At 37.4% G+C, this 16403-nt stretch overlaps 1 protein-coding gene across 8 annotated transcripts in view; it reads right to left on the reverse strand.

Annotated features, from left to right (window-relative positions):
- Nucleotides 1-3938: 3938 nt before the first annotated feature.
- Nucleotides 3939-16403, reverse strand: part of MIB1 (mindbomb E3 ubiquitin protein ligase 1) — a 73507-nt gene continuing 61042 nt past the window's right edge. For 5 of the 8 annotated variants that reach the window (XM_030478413.1, XM_030478468.1, XM_030478440.1 and 2 more), the window contains 6 exons: nt 15010-15191; nt 13520-13712; nt 13072-13150; nt 12254-12367; nt 11032-11132; nt 3939-10295 (listed from right to left, as the gene is read on the reverse strand). In XM_030478413.1, coding sequence (XP_030334273.1) covers nt 10155-10295; nt 11032-11132; nt 12254-12367; nt 13072-13150; nt 13520-13712; nt 15010-15191 — 810 coding nt within the window. In that variant the 3' untranslated portion in view covers nt 3939-10154. Of the gene's footprint in view, nt 10296-11031; nt 11133-12253; nt 12368-12447; nt 13020-13053; nt 13151-13519; nt 13713-15009; nt 15192-16403 lie in introns of those variants that run through there. The other 3 variants (XM_030478423.1, XM_030478432.1, XM_030478478.1) reach the window with 3 other exon arrangements.

Consider the following 16403-nt stretch of genomic DNA (forward strand, 5'->3'; position numbering starts at 1 on the left):
TTGTGCCATGAAGACATCTTAAGCCATATCTACCCTTCAAGCAAAGGTGTAACGCTGCAGCTCACATAGTCACCATTTGCCCAAGTTAGCATTTGGCCATGACAGGGAAGAGTGTAACCTAGGATGTGCCAACACCTTACCTATCTTCCCTGTAAAAACCTGCCAGCCCCCAGCCACCTCTATTAATACACCTATGAGCATTCAAGCTGGCTAGCTTAATGGTTAAACATCTGGACATGATAAATCAGGCTTAATTTTGTAGAAAAGGACAGGCCAAATCCAAAAAGTCTAGGCACAGCAGTGATTCTCCCTTTATCTTCCTCTCAAAATGACATGCCATCTGAAAAAGGTAAGTCAGTCCTGCATTTGATAATTGAAGATGGACAGAAAGAAAAAGACCAGACCAAATCAACATTAGAGAATAAAGGCCTTTCCTTGTCTGGCAAAGCTAAGAGGATAACACTGGCTCTCTTATAGGGCCACAAGTGCACCCTCACACCCTGTGGAAGGACATTCTGGGGAGCGGTAGGATGGCAGTGGCGAACAGATGGGACAGACACACATGGGATGTGTTTGCTTTCAGCCAATCCACACAGCAAGTAGTAATTATAGCAGCATTTTTTTGCCAAATGAAAATTGGCCAGGGAAATGAAAACTAGGCACAGCTCCCATCCAGAAAGGGTGATAGAGGAAAAAAGAAGAAAAAACATTTCCCGTGTTTAATCCTCCTGTCTAGATTTTTTTAAGTTCTTTTCTGAAGACTGTTCAAGTACCTCCTCAAAGTTGAGAAACTCCTGCAAAAGCAAAACTATGAAATCAGCCAATGACTAACTCTTCCTGGAGTGCTCAACGACAGCTTGCCAAATCTTGGTGTCACCATTTGATTCAGCATAGCAGATAAAGCCTAAAATTAAATGTCTGGTATCCCAACCTTGTTAATGAAGATATGCTTTTCATATCTAATTCATTTCCATGGTACTTACCCACAAAGCAATGTCAGCTCAGGACAAGTAGATGCCCAGAAGGCTTGGCCCACTCAACCGTACTTGGCTGCAACACTTTAAAAGTGTAAGTAAGTGGCCTCACACTGCTCATTGCTGAGCAGTTCATCTGCGGTAGCTTTTTACGCCACTGCCTACCCAGAGTCGGACAAGTCACAGTAAATCCAAGTCAAGATCACTTTTTCCCTTCACATCCTCTGTGTGCGTCACGGGAAGAGAGTTGTATTAGGTGGAACCACAGATCCGTAACTTCCGCAACAGGGACTGGCTTGTAACTCGCCCACCTTCCTTCTCCACACATGGAATAGTTCCAGTTTAACTATAGGACATGTCACTCCAAGGAGATTTGGTGTGGAGGGACCATGGCAGGGAGAAAAACAACCAAACAAAAAAAACCCAAAAGGCCCCACAAAGCCAAAACCAAACAACTCTGAAACATTCTATGTTTCTGATTTTCCTCATATGGTTGAGAACACTTGCAACTAGACCAAAAAGAAGTGCCCCTGCTCCTTCCTCAGATAGTAGCCAAAACTTCTTTCTTACACTGACAATACAGAGAAATAAGGGATGTCGATAACTTAATATGAAATTTTCCTATGACTGAATTCAGGAATTCCTCCTGTCAGTAAATGCAATTAAGAGCGGATGCAGAAAAAAGGAGAGGGCCCCACTGCGCTTATGCCAAAGCTCTGTGCCAAACTCAGTTTAACGGAGGAACTACATTGAGAAGAGGCAGATCAAGAAGCAAGGGCCACAGTTCTGATATCAAAAAAGAGACACAGAAAGAATTGAAATGGAGGCCTTGAGTAGTGGGGGATAGAAACACAAAAACGTAACAGATGCGGAACAGAGAATAACAAGACTTGCAAACATGAAGGTAAGAAAGGCCCCCTGTTTAATTCAGCAAGCGTTAAGGAAAAACCTGTGCCAACCTCAATGACATTGACATCTTAGAACCCATTTGTGAAATATGACTTTGGTACAAGGGTTGGAAATTTCTTTCTAGGGAATAGCTGTCTGGTCTGTTCAGCCTCCTGGTAGAAAGATAACGAGTTACTTCAAACTTCTGTCTCCAAGAAACTTGCACACTCCAGGAAGCCTTGAGAAGCTGGACATTCCTTCCACTGAGCAGGCTGATAGGCTTCAAAGCATATTTAACTAGAAGCTGTGTTACTATAGGGTGAAAAATATTAATCAGCTCTAGCCATCTAGGGAGACTGTGGTTATCATTAAGAACGTGGGACACTCATACAAGAATTCTTTTCCCGTGCCTGCTGGACAAGCTCTCTCATATAGTTTATCTGCTCCAACTGCATGCTTTTGAAAAAGAGCTAGACTAAATGAATACTTTCAACTAGAGCTAAAGGTAAACACTCCACTGGAACTTTGCCCTAATCAATAGTAGCAATGTTCATGTCACATGAGAGTCAGAGGATAGAATATGGTGCTTACTGAAGTCAGCAAATAAGCTAATTATACTTAGCCTGCTTGAAGAAGAGGACAAGTGAGGTCTGGTCCACCCACATATTAATGCAATCATCATTATCCTTATCCCCTGTTTGCTTTGTGCTTATATTACAAAAACCCTTGTCACTAATGGAGGGTGCTACTGACCCCGTGTGGAAGAAATACTCATGCATCATAGGGTGCACAAGGGGAAATCACCGGGGAGATGGGCTCAGATTTAAGTTGGTCTACTTACCTCCTGCAGATTTATTTTTAAGAAAAACTCAGTGACATGGTGTTATACAGTGTTGCGAGAGGTCAGTATAGACTCACAAGTGTATTTTCCTAATTTTAGGCAATTCTGCAGAAACCCGAGGTTTTTATGAACTTCTTTAGGGCAGTCAAGCAAGCATCAACAAATCCTAACTGTAAGAAATGGATTTTGCACTAAATTTCCTGTAAGTTGAGAATGTGCATTGTTGCAGAATAAGATTTATATATTACCAACTGGCACAGTTCTTGATTTCTAATGTAATTTAAACTATTTTAACCTATCATAGCATCAATCTCTAATGACTGCTTTTAAAAACAAAACAAACCTTATTAACCCCTAGAAAGCCTGGACATACCACTCTCATTACTGCAAAAGGAACAAAATATTTAAATCCCTAAAGTATTTTTCAGCCAAAACCTTCTTGTAAGTATTAAGAACAGTTGCTAGGGTTCATTCTTCCACATAAAAGCTTTCCAATGCATGCTACTTTGTTGACTTGAACAGGGCTGCACAAAGCACAAGAACAAGATCTTCGATGATACTGTTTCTGATTAACCGAAACTCCCTTTCCATATTGTGAAAAGGAAGGCTATAGTTTTTTATTGAAATACTGCTACTAATTTTTCTTTCCTAAAATAAAACAGAGTACACCCATGTAGAATCACCCTCTGCACCTAACTGTCAAATCCAAAATAAATCTCCAGGGAATTTCATCCCTGCAGAGGGCTGCATAGTGGATACAGCTGGGATTAGTTAGAACAGGAAAGTGCACTATACAGAAATCAATTATATAATATTATATATTAATAATACAATATTATTTTAATTATTGTTATTAATATTATAACATATTATATTAATTACATTGTACAGTATGCAGCAGCCTTCTCAAAATCTGAAAATTTCAATATAAAATAGTAGCAAAACCAGCAGCTTTCATTGTAACTCCCAGTAGGGGCTGAAACCCAACAGCTCACAGAGACCAAGTCTTATGCCAATGCTGTTCCCCATCACTTTCAATGAACAGGTATGGAGAGGTGTGTGAACAGCTTTTAAGTCCCAAAGCAAGGATCATGTGGCTACTTATAATGTACTTGGCAATTTGCATCAACTGTTTTCAAATAGAAGATAAAAGGGTATCTGAAAATATGTTTTCATATAGAAGTGTCACATAAACCAAAGCTGAAGAAATCTTGACAAATGAAAAGAAACCGAGAAAGAGAGCAACAAACTTTTTATTGTGTCAATTCATTTTTCACCTGTACACTATGATAAATTAAAACAGTAAGCCATCAAAGTCTGGTTGGTTTTGTTGCTTTTCATTACAGAGATATATATTTTTTAATGCATCCATTAAATTGAATTCTAAAAGTATGAACAATGATGCAGCAACTGTTCTCTCAGAATACAGAAGTTACTGTATCTGGCAGGAGATTTTTAGGTGATCACATTCCCATAGCCAGATCTGTAAAGGCCATTCAATTATAAGTAAACCAGGAGTCTAACAAAAACTTAATAGCAGCTCCAATCAGTATTATGAACTGCATATTTGCATAAAAAATGCAATATATGCAATAGATAAAAATTTTAAATCAAAGTTACAACATAATCCACTTTTCATACTTCTACTGTGCTGCTTAAACAATATTTGAGTATGTGGGAGATTCAAAGGCACGTAGAATTTCTGATGTTGCTACAAACTCGCTCTTCAGGGACACATTATAAAGAACCAGATTTTTTTTTTGAAGTTTGGACTGCAAACTTTCTCAATAAACAAACTCTGGTGTGCTTTTGAACATTGTATGTCAGGAACTAACAGAGTTACCAAACATTTGCTTCAGGTATATGATGTTCTAATTCTGTGGTGACATCTAACATCATTACAGCTAATGAGGAGGAAGTCAAACGAGCCACCGCTCCCTTCTCAATGATGTGTGCACAAAAATTAGCATTAAATCAGTCCAATTACACTTTTAAATTGAAGCTTTTGAAAAAGTCAGTATACATCATATATGTTTTATTAACCATACAGTACATCAGCATTTCCTTTGAAAAGCTTAGAACTTGCTAAGCAGTTTTAATGAAAGCAATTATATAACGCTATCTGCATATAGAAATCCACTACATTCACACAGACAACCTTAATCTTCTCCAATAAACAGTAATGTCAAAAACTACAATTCACTGAAAATACAAAGTTGTTTTTAACAAAAGCAAAAAATGTTCCTGTGGTTCAGTCAAACCTCTTTCCTAATATGAATAGTTTGCATTCATAAGGACACTAAATCTTGGGACAAAGAAAGTATTTCCTAGAAGCTCAAAATGAGACTTAATCTTTTGCAACTATGAAATGGCATGCAAACATACAGATTTGTCGCAATTATTTCTCTCCCGCTTATAAAAGACTTACTGGGCCAGCGTAAAGCAAGTATTTTTACATGTTTGTTTATACAGTGACCTCTTCCCTCACACTAAAAATGTCACACACAGAGCATTTTATCAGCTGTCTTTGCACAAATACTGCTTCTGTAAAACTGACTATGCCCTTCAGGCCCCCATGACTGGTGCAACAAACAACTTTCAGAAAGCTTAACAATACCCAAACTTGCCAGTTTTCCTTTAGAGAAAGTATATACAAGTTTATAAATCCATGGCAGGGTTATTATGATTATACTATCAACTCATTAACTGGATTCAAACGATACTCGCATTCTGTAAGGACTCTATGGCTGCTGCCCATTCAACAGTTCTATCAAGGCACTATACAGTCATTAAATCTCTAACATTCTCCAAGATGTGCTGAAGAATATTGTGAACTTTTAAGCTGTTAAAAAGCCCTGAGTCAGAACTTTCATATTTACCACAGGCTTAGCTATAAAAATGGCACATACTAACACTTCTGCGGATAACAGTTTTGCTTTGTCAACACAAATTATGAAATGCATAAAAAGACAATAGTACAAATTCCAGCAACTTACGCAAGAATGATATACAACGTACATTGTGGCAAATCACACACTTCCATTGTACGTAGTTTATACAGTCAGTTAAAACAACCTTCGCACTGTATTCTGACATCAAAACTGATAAAGCAAACCAAAACTGACATGTTTCCCCATCCCCTCCCAAAGACACAGAACAACTAGAGAACAATTCAGTACTTTGATAGAAAGGAGGTAGCACTGCTAAAAGTTAGGCTGTAGTGTTGTTGGGGTTTTTTTTAAGTGAAAACTTGACCCAAGCAGCACAAAGAACAGGACAGGCTCTTCAGTTCACCAGCTGCTACCGAAAGAGTAAAATGAAGTTTCTGACATCTAATTTTGCAGGGGAAGCTTAGATCACTAGCTCAAAGCAGCTTCTTCAAACAATTTAGTGTTTACACCAACTGCAATTAATACTGCTAAAAATAATTAGGCATACATAAAACTCCATCTTTAGAAAATATCTACACAATAAGTACTTAGATTAATTTTAAAAGACCATTTCATGTCTTTAAAAGAGGCTAAAATACCAATCGTAAGACTATGCTAACAAGGCACAAGTACTTGTGCAAATCTGCTATATCCTCACCCAGTCCCAGTTAAGAACAACACCTCCTCATCAAACTTTGATATTTACAAAGAAACTTGTTTATTCTCTTGACAGAGTAATTTTCAGTATCTAGTTCAGCAAAATAGGATTCGTCCAAACTCCAACATGCAAGTGCACAGTATTTCAACGAATGGGAAGTAGGTAATAATAGCCCAAATTTTGAGAAGTGCCATATGAGCTTGAGGTATAGTAAGTCATAGCCAGTTGGTTTGGGGAAAAAAGGTCAAATATAGTTATACAGAAGTGAAAAAGCTACAGCATATCCTCTTAGCCTCTAAGGTAGCCTAAGGTAGCCTTTATAAATTAAATCACTGTGTACTGATGTGACCATTTATGTATTTTAGTAAATGTAAAAGAAAAAAAAAAAAAAAAAGGGCATTTCACTTGAACATCTGAGCATACCTCACACCTGAAAAATATCTATTATTACATTCTTGAGGGTTTCAAGAAACAAACTGCTATTAAGTACTGGGAGATAATCACAATAAACAAAGTTTGCAAATTTTACATAATAATGAGATTTACACTTTCAACTTTTGCTGAAGACAGAGGCTCAATGACACAGCCTTTACTCTCGTTATAATCCTCTTTGGCTTGGAGCTGAGTTTCTGTTTTTCACCCTTTACTATTTGTTACCCAATTAAATTGCACTCTGTGCAAGTTGCACAGATGATGCCAGGCTGAATTGAGTGAATGAGCTTACTAGTTTCCTCAGTAACACTAGTTCACCTTCTACATTGGAATCCAAAAAACAGTGTGTGAATCTAAATATCTATCTCTACAAATGATACAGGATTTGCAAATATTTTTCCTCATTAAGTTTTTTGAAAGGCAAGCACTGTGTAGCCGTCCCAATACAAGACACAGCTCTTTCACCTATTAATAAGAGGGCTGTATTAATAATTCAAGAATGTTGGTTAGCTTACCTAGTTTTTCCTAATTCGTCTGTTTTTCTTGGTACCATAATAGCATCAAGTTGACATACTTTAATTTCAACTGGCACACAACATTGTTGAATGAGTCCAATCACAAACTTGCATGCAGTCACACACATCTAGTGTGACCACAGTATAGAAGACTAAAGCTGCTCCTATAGCAATACCTTTGGTCGTTGTCTCTGTTCCCACAGGACGGGAATGGTATCCAAGTATTAAGAGTGTTATAAAGTAACTTGCAGCTTCTCTGTTGAAAAGTACAAGCTTAACAGAGCACTTCCATATCTATGCTACAATATATGCCTCCTGCAGACAAGGAGTATTTAACATTCAACCCCAGTTTCCCATCCAGGATGCTGGACATCAATTCGTACTCAGCTGAATTATTCAACTGATGCTGAGTTGGAATACTTTCAAGTAGCTTTGGCTTGTTCCAGTGAAAAAGAATTAGGAAGATGCCAACTGCTATATTCAAGTTTCAGTTTTGAGCTGTGTTATCTAGAAGAAATCCACCCTGTCTTTGTACTGACAACAGTTTATAGAGGTCCCCTTGAAGAATAAATACGACACAATATTCAAAATATGTCTACCAGAACCAGAAGAAACCCAGGTAAAGATCTGATGCTTTCAGGCTAAAACTTAGAATGGATTGTCACATGGCACATCCTATTGTAAAATTATTTTTAGGGGAAGACTGACAGGAAACCGGAGCCTACAGAAAGTTCAGCTGTCAAACACACCACAAAAAAAGTCAGACTTCGTGAGATGCATATTGGCCAAATGAAAATTGCAGTGAAGACTCAGGTGCACCCAGAACTTAAGTGGAGATAGTGAAATGGTGAACTGAAAAACAGCGTTATATCAAAAAACTTTCCAAAGCTCCTTGAAATTTTGGTGTTTTAGAATAGGGAGCCAAGAAGCAAGAAAAGGGAGGGCTATTTCATTTGGCCAAGATGACAGATACACAGATTATCTGAGAACAGATGATTACTAGTATACAGAATAAAGTGGACTACTACACTGAATCCAGATTGAGATTGTGTCCAAAAATGATGAACATTTGCAATTCCAGATCAGGCTTAAAGATGGCTATAGAAAGGCTATGTATTACATCACTTTGCTACGTTAAAAGTCACTCTACATACATTTTTCCAATGTATCACTGTAGCTGTTTCCTGGAAAAGTCTATTCAGTGTTTAAACCTTACTGGTTAAGAGTTCACCTGTCTTTACAGTTTACTAGTAGCATTCTTCTGAGACTTTTGCCAATGTTTGCACAATTCAAGCATATTAACATAAGCTTCAAAAGAGTGAGGTCAATCTGTCTGTAGAGATCACAGTTTTATGCCTTCATCCTTACTTGGACCTTCTCCTGAACTATTCGTTTTTCCACATTTTTGACATATACAATTAGAATTAAATAAGAAATTAATCTTAGCTGCAAGTAAGGCACCTAAGTGACTCCAGCATGGATTTCCTTCTTGTTCTGCAAGAGCACATCTAAATGCACAATAGCAAAGGGCTACATAAACTATGCACTCAGAAATCTGCCAAATCACTTAGGAGTAAGCACACATTCCTTTTAGTTACAAGATTGTTAAATCAGCATACATTCTTCCACCCAAAAAGATGGAAGGATGTACTCATTATCAAATTGTTAAGAGTTTGCAGTTCCTGACAGCAGCATTTTTGGGGTCAAGAACACCTCTCTCTCACATCAGTGACGGCTAACTCCTTGAGCCAACTTCAACTCACTTAAGAATGGCTCACAAAATTCACTGCTCTGTCAGCAGTATCTTCACTTGCAGTATTACCAGTAATGTTCACAGATAAGTTCTGGTGTTAACACCCTGCTTAGATGAATAAGCAATGTTAAATTTTCTCTTCTGCTGTTAACACTGTTTGCCTGGAGATAATAAAACTAATTTAAGCAAGGAAATCTTGCAAAAATCTCTAATTTTTCCCAATTCTGAAACTCACAATTTTTAAATGGCCCTGCATATGTATACATGTTCCTTTACAACTGATCAAATTCACTCATCTGAAATGGATAACTAACCAATTGCTCAAATATTTTCCTTTTCAGCCAAGTTAAAAGTAATTTCATACAAAATTATGTGGCTTGCAGAATTAAGAAGTTGACTAGTTAAGTTAGCTTGAACCTGATAGACTAAAGTGCAGTTTTGGGAACATAATGTTTCTAAACTAGGTTTTTCTTTTTACTGTTTCCTTCCCAACCCATCCTCAGCAATGAAGGGCACGATAAAGTATGAATTACCTTAACATTGTATTTTGAGACTTGATCTTCTGGAACTATTATATTTATTACTCTTGTGTATACACTTTGTATTGATTTTGCAATATTGTATATTTCAAGACAGAAATTATTGTGAATCACAACTGTCACAGAAAATGTCAAAGTTCTCCAGAAAAGCATAAAACAAACAAACAAAAACCTAAATATTTATATTTAACTGACAATAAAAACAAAAAAACAACAAAAAGCACCAACCCAAAAAACCCTTACATCACTTGCACCTGATGCATAAAAAAAAAAAAAAAAAAAAAAAAAAAACACGAAACCAAAACGACATTGTCCCTTAAAATTTAAAGAGGAGGTGACAGAAAGAAAGAAAAAAAACCCCAAAACAAAACCCCCAAAAGATTGCTTTAAATTAGCTTCAGGCTTAGATGTTTTTTAAGAGTAAAGCTAAAAGCTGACTGTTCAAATACTGTTCTCTTATTTGGTGTGTTCACAGTCTTTAAACAATTACCATGTAATGAACCTGTGCTACAGTATTAGAAATGTTTTCATTAGAACCCTTTACTGCCTTTCAAACTTACAGATTTAAACCATCAAAATGTCCTTACTATTTCATAAGCTAATAAAAGACACTGGTTCCACTACTTAATACAAAAGGATCCTTCGTTCAATTGCCTTGCGGCATATGGGACATTCACTCATTCGGTCTCCACAAAGCTGACACGTTCCATGGCCACAGAGAAAGATCATATTCTTCAGACGGTCCAAACAGACAGGACACATAGTCTGTAAAAGATTTTGACAGGTTACACAGTCAATGGCAGTAGTGATGCAGTATGAAATATGCAATATATATATATTATGAAATTTAACAATAAATAAATCTTGAGCATAGCAGATCACTGCCATAGCATAACCCAGAGACAAACCTGAACGCTTAATATTTTAAGTAACACTTTTGACTTAAAATGTGTGGATTTTCCTATCCCATCATGACACAAAAAATAAGTAGCTTTTTTTCCAAATATGATCTAAGTAAGACAATCCAGTACTAGGTTGACATCACATTTTCAGTATCATTACCCAAGATTGCAACATTAAGACATACTTCACAAACATTGTCCTTTATGTCATGTAATCCTCCAGGGAACAAATAATACAAACAGCTTTATGCATGCAATGTACTAGTACACAGAATAAAGCGGACTACTACATTGAACCCAGATTAAGATTGATACTGAAGAACTTCTACTTTTATTATTGTTCATGTCACCTAAACAGGCAGGGCATTCTTCTTTAGTCACATCAACACAAATGCTCTAATAGATGTATTGTCAAACATGGCCTCTTATTTTTTTTAACCTGCATATAGAAGACATACAAGCCACCACGCACAAAAATTATTGGTTATTTAGTCAAAACTTTAGCACTTCAATATATCATTCTGTTTTAAATAACAGAAGATGCATTGGCTTTTTCAATTATTTCAGTGGCCCATAAAATTTGCATCCAGTACTTTTACCTGTTCCTTGATGTCTTGTAACTGTTGTTGCAGCTTCTGTACATCTGCATTGACGTTGGTGTTGTCTTTGTCTTTCTGCAAAACTGGAATGTTTCCACTTGCTGTAATTTAGAGAAAATAAAGATAAGAGATTATGCATCAATCCAATGAAACAAGAATAACTATTACCAGCGTACTGACTACAGTTTTTCGATTACCTGAAGTAATGTTACTCAAACGTATTTGATAATCTAATTAAGTTTACTGCGACATCACTGCAGCTCAATTCATAAAGAACTTCTTTGTGTTTAGCAGCCACACTTCTTTGACAAGTACTTCCTCAATAATGATGCTCAACATGCCTGTAGCCCCTTAATGTTCTCAGAGATCTTATCTGCCAGTGAAGTTCCTGGAATAAATTTCTTTGCATGTCAAAAATAAAGCCAAATCCTTTCACACTGAAAAGACTTTTTATCTACATAGCTAATTCTCTTCAGTGAACTGCACAAGCATCTCAGAAGTAGTTTGTTCAAAATTTGAACAAGCTCAGATCAATACCCCTATATTTGACCGATCCGGGAAGCAATGCCGGACAAGAGAAACGAGTAAGTATTTCTAATGACAAATTTTAAATTTCTGTGTGAGTATTAAAAACCTGATTTAAAAGATTATTCTTACATTTATCTATTTAGGAACAGTATGACAAGAATGATCTAACATTCCAATTCACATAAACTCAATTCAAACACTGCATACCACACATACAGAATAAATACAAACAATAAATAGAAACTGAGAGACATCACAGGAAATTTAAAAACTAGTCAAAGCAGGAGATGTAAAACTGAACAATCTGTCATGAAAGTTGCTTGTACCCAGATGCAAAATATTTACCATTCCTTTACCAATTAAGAGAGTTCCAGAAGTAAAAAAAAGATACATTTATTTGCTCACTTGCACAACTACTGGCAATTTTCAGCTCTTCCCTCATTAATAAGCATCCAAGAGTCATATATGTTTCAGTTTCTACTCTGGACGTTGGAAGCAATCCTTTAGTGTAGTGATGTATCACTGCATCTACTGCCACCAATGTAGAAAGCAGTGCAAACAGCAAATGGATACCTGGCTTAACACTGTTTTTATTAAACTTTTCTTTAAAAAGGAGAGGAAAGATTTAGGTCATTTAAAAGAATAAGAAGTTGGTGGGGGAATGTGAAAGAGAATGGGTTTTGGAGTCACTCACAAATATCATCAGTGGTATCTTCTGTACCTTTCCCTCCGCAGCACATTATGAAAGGCACTCTTCGCTCAACCACTGCCCGACACTGTACACATTTCTTCATCAAGCTTGCACAATCTGAGAGGACAGAGAAATATATCAACTCTGAATCCTGCTATTTCATTCTTCTTCCTTCATATATCCATAAGCTTGTTTACTCATAATAGCTATACAGCAATGCCATAATGCTTATAATAGAAATAACTACTTCTGTTCATCTTCACATCATTTTATGCAAAATCACACCTATAAACAATGTCTTGTTTGGGAATCAAAGTAAACCTATTCTCTTTATCTTCTTTTAATCTATTTTCAGCGAGCAGGCTCCTCTTTCTCCAGATGGATGTCTACTCCACAAGAATTACAGATACTAACAAAAGTAAAATCACACACGTTTGAAACCAGGATTTCCAAGAATGTCGTCACTCCCTGCACTTTCCTTTAGAACACAGGATCTCATTTACTGACCTAATGTTCCAGGGGAAACAGGTATGGCTTCTTAAAGAGCAAACTTGTATCTTTTAATATAAACCTAGAAAGGAGGCTATAATTCTTTTACAAAAGGCAAATGATCTTCTCATAAATGATGAAGGTTACTGTGAATCAGTAGAGTGGGTCCTATAAACTACAGAGATTTGAAAACTCTCTCTCATCCTGCTTGAACAAGGTGCCCAGAAAATAATGTAACCTGAAGTCAGATTACTAATGCACTTTTAGCAATGTGATTAAGAATGTTCTGTTTCAAGATTACTTCAAAAAGAACCTCCATCAAGTTTACTTACTCTCACAGGCACACATATGACCACAAGGCTGGAAAAGCACAGCTGCCTTTTTGTCTGAACACACTACACATTCTTCAATCTGTAAAGAACAATAAACATACATATGAGAAAAGTTTATCTCCTGCTCTCTACATTAATTTGCTTTTACATTCTTTTTGGCAAGGCATGTGGATGGTAAGAAGCTCCATCCAGTGTTATTTTAACTAATTCAATACCTCAAAACGCAATTTTGAGGACCTGTGCAGGGAGGACATGAGTACAGGCAAACAGAAGAGAGTAACATACAATGTTGGAAGAAGGTATTGTTACGATGCAAAATTAATTCCAAGCAGGGAGACAAAAGTAAGGCAAAATATCGCTTAAAACATACTACACTTTTTCTTGACCTCTTTGTTTTATTTTTCCATTAAAAACAGGAAGAGAACCAATAGACTTTGGAAGTTTTTACCTTTGTCCTAGACTGAACTTGTTCTTTACAGATGAGGCATTTTTTCACTCGTGGTGAGCACAGAGAACATGTGGCAATGTGTCCACATGGGCCGAACAGAGTATCTCTCTTCATGTCTGAACACACCATACATTCTTCTAAGGTTTCAGAATCATTGTTGATCATAGATGGACTTCGGGAACCAACCTGGCCACTACAAAGAAACCTGCAGTCAAACTCATTTTAAGAAATATCAATTGGATGTATCTATATATTCCTATGCATTCAGGCATCACTGTATCACCATAAAGCAATCTGAACTGTATTTTCCCAAATGTACAGTTGACACCAGAGTGCAAGGTCACACACTCAGATAAAGATATTGAACAGAAACAGGCCATACAAGTTAGAATAGCACTTCGTGAATGAACGTAGAAAACCCTTCTCTCCCATCCTGAGAGTTTATTTTATTGAGAGATGTACCCTGTAGAGTCAGAACTGCAGGTAACACTTTAATCTTGAATACATTTCCAACACTTAGCAAAGGACAGGTTTGTAGAAGAACCCCCAAACTCGCACAGTGAATTCACCTCGGGTCTTTGTCCTATACCGCTGCTCACCCAGCAGAGGGAGCGCGTGTTGAACCTAACCAGCTCAATCCTACAGCCCTCACAAGCCCATAAAAGGTGGCGAGAAAGAACACTCACAGGGATGAGGCCAAGACAGACAGACAGACAGAAAGACTCTGAAGAAAATAAGCACCTTAAACACCAGGGCAGCATCAACAAAAATGGTATCTGTGACATTCTGAAAGTACATTTTTGATTTCCACAGAGGAATTAAGGAGGAGAATCATGTGAGCCACACATGATTCACAACTAGGAACACAACTAGGACAATTAGCAAGCTGAAACTTCTCATGCTATATGCACTTGATAACACGACATTTCATTGAAATCATAATTCCTAGAGAAGTGCTTCTGAGACATCAGACTTATCCTCCTCCTCTTTTTACAGAACCACAGTCATGCAGGTTGATAGGTACTCAGGTCACCAGCTCAAAGCAGAGTCAACACTTAATTCACACTAAGTTATACTGGGCTTTGCCTGTTCCAGTCTCCAAAACCTGCACGGACAGAGGTTTCACAACCTACCTGGGCAACCCTGTTGCAATGCTTAGTTATTCTTTCAGTGATTTCCATCCCCAACCCACCCCCTGCCCTTTTCTGGGACAGCTTGAAGTTCTAACAACCTCAATCTGCACATTGTCACCTTCCCATTCTCTTCCCTCCCATATTAACATGTATGAAAGTCCTGCAAGACTTGTGTAAGCTCCTGCTAACATATTTGTAAATAGGATTCAATGTACCACAGAAAAGAAAGAATTCACTGAAACGCAAGAAAAAGCTTTAACACTATTACTAAAAAGGCATATTTTAAATACATCACAGTTAATCTGTGGAAAGCAGAGACTTGGAAAGTGCATGTTTTACATATACAAATATACAAACCTGACTTTTTCTTTGTGACATTTAGCCAGTGCTTTGCAGAGACTAGGATCAGGGCAGAGATCGAGAGGAGACTGACCCTTCTTATTACGAATGCTGAGGTCAGCTCCGTTGGCTGCCAGGAAGCAGGCAATAGATGCTGCACTCTTCTTCTCTGCTCCCTGAGTGCCAAGTCCCATTATTAACTGAAAGAAAACAAATATGTAAGCAATTTGAGACACTCTTAACAGTTAGGAATAGTCTGGCTAAAGGAAAACTACTTAACATGCACACATGCACATACAACACACACACATATAAATCCAGAAGCCCAAAGAGGAGTCTCTAGCACTAAAAACAATCATGTTAGTACTGAGTCCATTATACTCAAGTTTCCTTTAAGGAACTTAAATTCAGCAAGTAATAATTCAGATACTGAAGCATTCACTTTCCTGCACACCTATCCTCACTTGTGAAGTTGCTGTCCTTCTACATGAGCACTGTAAAGTCCTAGCGGGTATATCAAGAATTCACTCTAAGTACACTAAAATTGCTGAGTTCAGCTACAATCACCATACTCAGACTGAAAACATAGTTGGGCAGAGAAACAAATGCGTACTTACTTTTAATATAGTGAGTAAAGCACCTGCCCCAGAAAGACTTCAGTTGCCTTCTCAGCCTGGAGGGGTTTAAAATCACATACCTGTCCTCCCGTCCTAATAACGTAATGCTCCTTTGCTCTTTTGCAACTACTACTACATTTCTGTATCAGTGTATCTATTACACACCATTCACAGGGACAGGTAGAAAAATGAAAAGGCTCACTACCATAGCCAAGCAAGGACAGGATTCACCTACTCTGGAGCATAATGGGCCTGCTCCCAACATCTTTCTGTGTTAAAGCTTCAGGAGATAAAATGCATCAGCATAATGGAAACTATATATAATATGAAACTTCTGGCAACACTACACAAATCCCCCAGCAAACTACATGAGACTATATTCAAAGGAACAGCTCTGGCACAGCTCCAGTTCGGGGGGTTTTAAGTGCTGAATTCCAGAATTATAAAGGCTTCAACACTAGGATAGAGGCAGGATTTTGCATGCACCTTTTTCCCATTAATTGATATCAGTGCCCAACTTGACTGATGTACGTCTTTCTATGCCACTCTCAGTTTGTACAATCTATCCCTGCAGCTGGTCTTCTAAAAGCTGGGTATCAAATATCAACCCTAAAAATTAAGTAATATGGGCTAGATTAACAACCATTTAGTATTTAAGTAACTAGATGAGCTATGTTAGACAGAGCAACATAAAGGAATAAATACCAGATACCTGTCACTGCAGCCCTAAAGGTTGCATGTTTTGAAGTCTGAACTACGAAGAAAACAGTTTTCAAAACCCCTCTAGTTACCTCC

The sequence above is a fragment of the Strigops habroptila genome, chromosome 1 (genome assembly GCF_004027225.2).
Source record: "Strigops habroptila isolate Jane chromosome 1, bStrHab1.2.pri, whole genome shotgun sequence".
Taxonomy (NCBI): Eukaryota; Metazoa; Chordata; class Aves; order Psittaciformes; family Psittacidae; genus Strigops; species Strigops habroptila.